General features: G+C 39.4%; 1 protein-coding gene across 1 annotated transcript in view; it reads right to left on the minus strand.

Annotated features, from left to right (window-relative positions):
• MYO1B (myosin IB) overlaps nucleotides 1-6,934 on the minus strand; it is a 195,333-nt gene extending 188,399 nt beyond the window's left edge. The window contains exon 1 of the mRNA XM_007936644.2: nucleotides 6,800-6,934. Within this exon, the coding sequence (XP_007934835.1) occupies nucleotides 6,800-6,934 (135 nt within the window). The remainder of the gene's footprint in view (nucleotides 1-6,799) is intronic.
• Between the last annotated feature and the right edge of the window lie 648 nt (nucleotides 6,935-7,582).

The following is a 7,582-nucleotide window of genomic DNA, read 5'->3' on the forward strand; positions in this document are numbered from 1 at the left end:
ATCTACATGCAACAATTGGTCTCTCGCTCCTTGTCCAGAGCAAAGAATGAAGAAAACCAGATGCATGGAAACAATTAGTCCAAGGGACTAGTGGACCATGTGATCCTCTGCCTATATGACCAGAAAAACTAGATGGTGACTGGCTATCACTGTCAACCACTCAGAAAGGGATTAGTGCAGGAGCTCCTGGATACAGTGGGAGAACAATGTGGAATGAAACTCAAAGTCATAAGAAAAGACCAGGTTTACTGGTCTAATAGAGCCTGGTGAGACCCTCAAGACTACGGCTTCTTCAGGCTGGAAACTGAGCTCACTCCTGTGGCTTTCAGCCAAACAATAGACAGGCCTATAGGGTACATTTACACCAGGTAGACACACTCCTTAGAACAGAGAACAAAAGGGCAGTATTTGCACAGGGAGATAGCTCAGGGGGCAGGAGTGCAAGGGAAACAAGGACCCAGGGAAGAGGCAACTACAGGGAGAAAACGGGAAGAGAACTGCTACATCGTGGGGATTGTGGTCAACTGCAGTCAATGTCATGAAATGAAATGGGGACGAACTGCTGTATGGAAAATGAGTTTGCTCTGTAAAACTTCACCCAAATCACAATAAAAATTTTAAAGAAAAAACAGATTTACAGCCTTGGAAACCCTAGGAGGCAGTTCTACTCTGTCCTAAGGTCCGCTATGAGTCGAAATTGATTCAGTGGCAGTGGTGTTTGCCTTTGTTTTTTTTTTTCCCTTTGTTTCACTCAAATCTTGCCTGATCTAGGTTCTCTTGGTAAAGGCTCACCCACTTAGAAAAGGAAGAATCTTCTCTTAATGCCAACTCTAGAACATAAAAATGGTTTTTAATCACATTAACGTAATCTGGAAGATAACACCTCACTCTATCAACCACTATTACTTCAAAGGAATGGGATGGAGGTAGAAGGAAGATATTGAGGAAAGAAATTTTTGTTACCAATTTTTGTTATGAATATTTATAGTAAGAGAATTTATTTTCCAACACCATATATTTTTGTCACTCTTTTTAAAAATCTAAATAGACTTTTTAAGATTTTTTTTTTTAATCTGGAGAAATAGCACTAAATTGCACACCTGAACTCCAGACCTGTCTGCCAACAACTACATGAGCTTGGAAAATAACCACACCTCCGATGACACCATCCACTCACTGGCTCTTATCAGCCATGACTTCTGAATATACAAATGACTATTCAATATGCTGGTATGATGGATCATTCTAAGTGGTCACCTGCTTTCACAGAGTAACATAAAATTTTTACAAATTTATAACTGCACTTTGCAGGGTGCCCAGCTTTCAACTTGATTACACTATGATGAGACGATTAGCAGAGGATACAGCCAAGCCATGGCCAGACTACTGACCCATAGAAACAATAAACATGAGTTGTTTTCAGCCACAAAGCTTGTGGTAATTTGTTATGCAGCAAGAGAAAACTAATGCACTATTTATGACAAATTCCCAGTCATATATGTAATAGCCATATGGTCAGGACATTCATGTGTATAAATGAAAAGTGTTTTCGAAACTTGAAGTAAGTATATACAGGTTATCTAGTATCCTTTTCATTTACTTTGCAATATTTTAAACAAAATATATGATACTTACAATTGAGTAGCTTTCAGAAAAAGACCTGATCTCATCTTTCTGAAGATCCTAATTTTGGGGCTAATTTCTAAAAACCAAGACAATTTTTATCAAGACAATTTTCACTTGACTTTTGAAGCAGTAAGTCTTACAATGCAACTGGCATAAGATCCTAAAGGGACCTCTATATCTGGATGATGCTCAACCTGAAATTTCAGTAGAAAACAAACTAAATTTACTTGTCAGCACCAAAAATACTTGTCAGAGAACAGACATTGTTGGTTCTTTAGTTTCCAGATTTTCCTTGTGCCTTGTTTTTGCCTAAATTGCAGTTTTCCTGTTCCTGAACAGAACCACAGCCCTGACCAGTCACCCTAAAAACAGACTCATGTCTGGCTAGATCTCAGCTCTGCCATCTCCTATGTTACAATAAAAGTTCACACTGCCACCATTCCATCTGGCCTGGGGAGGCCAGAAAAAGGTTTGACAAAGGACAGAAAGGATGTAGAAGGCAACCCTTGAGAATGTTATGACCAGCATTTCCCAGGCACTGCCCCGTCCCCAAGCCCTGAGACCAATGCTCCAAACAGCACGTCTCGCAGCTGCTCCCAGCTTGAACTCTCCTCTGCCAAGAGGGAATGAAAGCCAAACAAACTCTGACCCTGACGGCTACCCTATCAGCCCAACTTGTATCTAATCTCACCTGATCCTCCTCCACCTCCAACTGAGCAGCCCACAGCCCTTACTACAAAGACCCCATCAATATTTAGAACTGTTTCAGATTCAGAGACCACTCACACTCTGCCCAGCTACAAACAGGGTTATGCTTTCCAAACAAGTATGTGAACCCTCTTCAAAGCAAACAGCAAATATTCCAGAAGTACCCATTTTACACAAAAAAGGATTACCAAAAAAACCAAACTCAATGCTGTCGAGTCGGATCTGACTCATAGCGACCCCTCCCTGAGTTTCCAAAGCGGTACCTCTACAGAAGTAGATTGCCCAATCTGCCTTCCAAAGCGTGCCTGGTAGGTTTGAACTGGCAGCCTTCTGGTTTAGTAGTCAAATGCCTTAGGCACTAGGTCACCAGAGCTCCCCAAAGAAGGGCTGGAAGGAGTGTATTAGATTAAAACCAACACAACCCATATGCATTACAGAAGAGAATAAAACTACATTACTTTGGAAGCTAAGATTTCAATAAAATTTCCCTAAAGCAAATCAACTGGTAGCATAGTGCCTAAGGCACTTGACTGCTAATCAGAAGGCTGGGGGTTCAAACCCACCAGCCACTCCTCAGAAGGAAGATGGGGGCAATCTATTTCCATAGTGATACGGCCTCGGAAACCCAAGGAGGGGTCGCTATGACAACATAACAACAACAACAACAAAGCAAATCAACTTCAACCATGTCCCTGGGACATTTATTTCACTCTTCTCTGCCCTTAGGAATTCTCCTAGGAAAGTTTAAGAAGATGTCTTTGAGTGCACTTGTAGCCTAGAACTCAAGTGATAAAAGCTTCCCATGAGATACATGTAAGAAGTGAACATCAGTCCAGCCATCTCACTAAAGAATTTCCTACGAACTCTGTATATATTGTGTGGCCTCCTCAGCATCCATTCCCCTTTTCCCCTTCTTAGCAGATACATTTAGTTGAGTATTCACCCTTGTTCCACACTCTCTCATCAACTTTGGAAAAAACTGACCCACCCCCAATTCTGAGACATCATTCTTAAGCCACTCAGTTCATTCCAGTCACCTGGCCACAGTCACTGGTTTGAGGTGGGCATGGGACTCAAGCGACCTAGCCTGGGTGACCCGAATGCAAGACTCTTCTCTCCTCTAGAGGAGGCAGGGGGGGGGGGGGTGCAAATCCTGGAATACTGTAGCTCTGCAGCTGTTTTGCCACTATGAAACCTCAGGAAGAAGGTAACAGCCACAGAGAATAGATCAGATGAGCAAGAAGAAATGAAGTCCTTGGTGACATCAGTGAGCCACAAAAATCAAACCAACTCTCAAAGCTAACTACTTCTTGACTTCCAGGTAACATAAATGAATGCATCTCCTTTTATTGTTTAAACCAGATTGGGTTTCGTATATGTTACTTGTAACAAACACATCCTAACAAAACTAGCGATCCTGACTTGCTCCAAAAAGCCTTGTTCTCCCCAGAGCTAAAGGTTCTATATGACAGAATCAGCAGGAATTGTAACTGCTCTGTAAGGCTGAGAACTCACATCCCAAGGCAAGCAACTTCCCCTGAGAGCTCCGTGAAGGCAGGGACTGATTCTTATTTCTAGAAATGCAGGGGGTGGATGGATGAAGAACAAAGCCCCCTGACTCAGAGTCAGCTCACATAGGAGGCTTCCGAGGCTATGTGCATACCCAAAGTTCAGGGTCTGGGCCAAAGGTCTGTTTGTTCACTGGCCCTTATCAGCCATGACTTCAGAATACACAAATGATTGTTCAATATGTTGGCATGGCGGATCATTCTAAGTGGTCATCCACTTTCACAGGAAAAGAGAAAGCTATGAAATCACAAAAAACAGTATTAAAAAAACAAAATTTAAAACTGTACCTTGTAGGGAATTCATTGTCTGGGAAAGAATTAAAAAATGAAGTAAAGCACAAGAAAAAATGTTGCGTGTCATATTAACTTAGCTTTCGGCATCAAGGTAAACAATTTTGCAATAATCCATGAACAAAAACAAAGCAGGAATATTATCAGAATAAGAACCAGAACAGCTTTACCAAGGGTGGTTTAACATGATGTGTGCTGTTGGGGGTTGGAATTTATTAAATTTATTTTACAGGTTTTTGTTCTTTAAATTACAAAAGCAATACATAATAAGTCATAAGCAATACTTAGTAAGTCAAAAGCAATACTTAATAAGTCATATAACAAAACCAAAACCCACTGTGTCAAGTGGATTCCAACTCACTGCAACCCTATACGACAGAGTAGAACTGCCCTATAGGGTTTCTTTAAGGAATCTTTAAGGAAGCAGACTGCCACATCTTTCCACTGGAGGAACGGCTGTTCAGTTGGAAACACCTACCATTCAGTTAGCAGGTGAGTGCTTTAACCAATGCACCACCAATACTCCTTGAATCGTATGATACAGAAGTCAAAAAGTAATCCTCCCCTCACCCCACATTCCATCCCATTATGGTACCCAACGTTAACATGTCTTTCTCTGTGGACATAAAAATAAACACAAACATAGTACACATTCATTCATAAAATCACCTCCCCTCCAATTCTAAAAAAATTAAGATCACACTATACATACTACTCTACAACCTGCTTTTTTTCACTTAAAATAGAGACTGCTCAATCGTCTAAAAAGTGAGGTTTTTAAGATTATGAAGTGAAGGCATACATTTCATGTAAGTGGTGTTCTTAAAGCAGCATGGAAAATGTTCATTGATACAACTACCTAGAAGCTGAAACAATTTTCTGCTTTTGTTTTATAGCAAAAAGGGCATTCTTAAAATAGTTCAGAAAGTAAAATTAGGTAGAACTAAAGCCCAGACATTTTGTCTGCTAAAGACTCATGAATGTTAACACTTGGCATTTGGTTAAAAAGGAGATTGTTTTCTTTTCAGTGGTCACAACAAATCAGGTATGTGAATGCACGAAATGTTCTACTCTCCATCCTATTTTCAATTCGTCTAAAAGCGAACTGTACCTCTCAGAGCCAAAAAGAAAAATGATCAGTAACGTTGTAACTGATTCCTCCTATCTCCATCTCAAAGACCAATGTTTAAAGTCTGTCTTTTATTTGATATCAGACCATACTTTGAATAAAAGCTGTAGAATTGTCAGGTTTTCCCACCTGAAAGCTGAACGTGAGGGAAGGTGACACCCAGCCTCATTGCCAAACCAAACAACACCATTTCCTGGCTCTGCAACAGTATTTTATATACTTTTTCCATTTGAATCAGCGTGTTAAATAACTACCACATCTTTGAACTCTAACTACACCTCAGTTTAGTGGCCAGTGATAAATGAATATTCCAAAAGCAATATTCACATATATCTTGTTACTGTCAACCTTCCCCCACCTCCAACAATATAAATCAAGAAAGATGAACAGTTCAATTCCCAGATGATGACAAATATTTTATAAAGAAACTAATGACCCAAAATGATTCTTGAAACCTGGCTAACTATCTGGAAAGGAAAGCTTCATGTGACATAAATAATATAGTTTTACACACAATTTTTAAAGATATAATACTTCTACAAAAGTTATCATTGATCCTACTTGCATTAGTTAAAATATCCCCTTTCATATACGTATATTTCCTTCTGTCACTCCCATAGTGAGAGACAGAAAAATATAAAGCATGTTCCAATAATCCAAATCTTTTTGAAGCACAGACATATGTTGTAAAAGGGGAGAAAGAGAACTCGGGAACAAGGTAAAATCTATTGAAACGATGTCTGTTCAATCCACCCTGTTTCCTTCTCAGCCTCTGAAACAGGGAACTGCTGTTCCTTTTTCTTAGTTTAATTAACAAGATACCTCCATTCCCAAAAACTCAAATTTCTGTGCTTTATGCAACTTCCTAAAAAGCTATATAAAGATGTATTTATATTCATGATTTAAATATACTTAGGGAATTTGATGGTTAAAATAACACTATGTAATCTTTTATCAAGAATTTTTATAACACAAAAATCTCACTGCTAGTACATATTTATATACAACATCACACTTTCTTACAGCAGGACCTGACCATTCTCAAATCTCCAGAGACCAAATATATATTCTTACCTGGTAATTTGTTCCTGTCCCTACTAACTTCAAATGTCAAGAAGATTCATGTCCTTTTTGACAGTTCACTGCCTTGCATTTTAATCAGTTGCTTCTCAATGATTAAACTTTGCTAACCTTATGAAGGTACCCAAGATGTCTATGATTTTCAAAATTCCTTTTCAACATATATGCATCAGAGAGCGCCCAACATCCAGGACAGTATTCTGCACACAGCGCTCTACAAATGCCATTTGGAAAGCAGACTCAATATCACTCATGTGCCAATTCATCAGACACTCAAAACTCTCTCTGAGGGTGGATGTTAATAATATAAGAGAGAAGAGTTAAGAAAAGCTAGTTCTATGACACAAAATACAAAGTCTATTTTAAATACTATAGGTGACCTTCAATGTATACTTACATATATTTCACTATGGTCAAAACGCTTCTTGAGGTTATTGATGAAGGTCTCTTCATTCAGAGGTTCTAAAAGAACCATATCCCCAACTCCAATCATATTGTCCAGAAGTGACGTTTTCACCTCCATTTTGGCCATAGTCTCCTGCTGTAGGAAAGAGAAAAAGAGATCAATCTAAAGGAGCAAAATTATTTCAGCTCTGTTCTCATCACCACTGGAGAAATAAAACACAGGTAGTTTCAAATGGCCTTCATTTGCCTCACGACATATCATGATCTCTGCTCCCCACAACCCAATGGCATGGCTGTAGTCACTGCCAAGCAGAAGCCCATCTGTCAACCTGCCAACACAATGAACCTCCCTCCCAGCTCATTTTCCTCAGCAAACTCCACCTATAGAGAGAACCACGAGGAAGCCATGGTCTCCGTTTTCTTCTTTAGCTCATCCTTTCTCTCAAACCAGAAGTCACAAAATTCCAGCACGAGAACCTACCCCAGCCCTTTCTACCATCCCTCGTGTCCCAATGTTAAATTTGAACCTCTATGAACCTGCTTCCCCAGAACGATGTCTACCAGCACTCCATGATGAAATTCAGAATGTATTTTCTCAAGAAACAATGTTATAAAAATGATGCTGCTATCTTTTATTAAGAACTTGTCAGGTATCAGAAACTGCACCAAGAACATTACATGCATTAATTAATTTAATCCTCACAGTAACTCACTGAGGTAGGAACTGTTATCATTAACTTCACTTTAAGATAACCAAAAAAAAAAAAAAAAAATT

This window comes from Orycteropus afer, unplaced genomic scaffold (assembly GCF_000298275.1).
Source record: "Orycteropus afer afer isolate SDZICR_OR568_19922 unplaced genomic scaffold, OryAfe1.0 scaffold00001, whole genome shotgun sequence".
NCBI lineage: Eukaryota > Metazoa > Chordata > Mammalia > Tubulidentata > Orycteropodidae > Orycteropus > Orycteropus afer.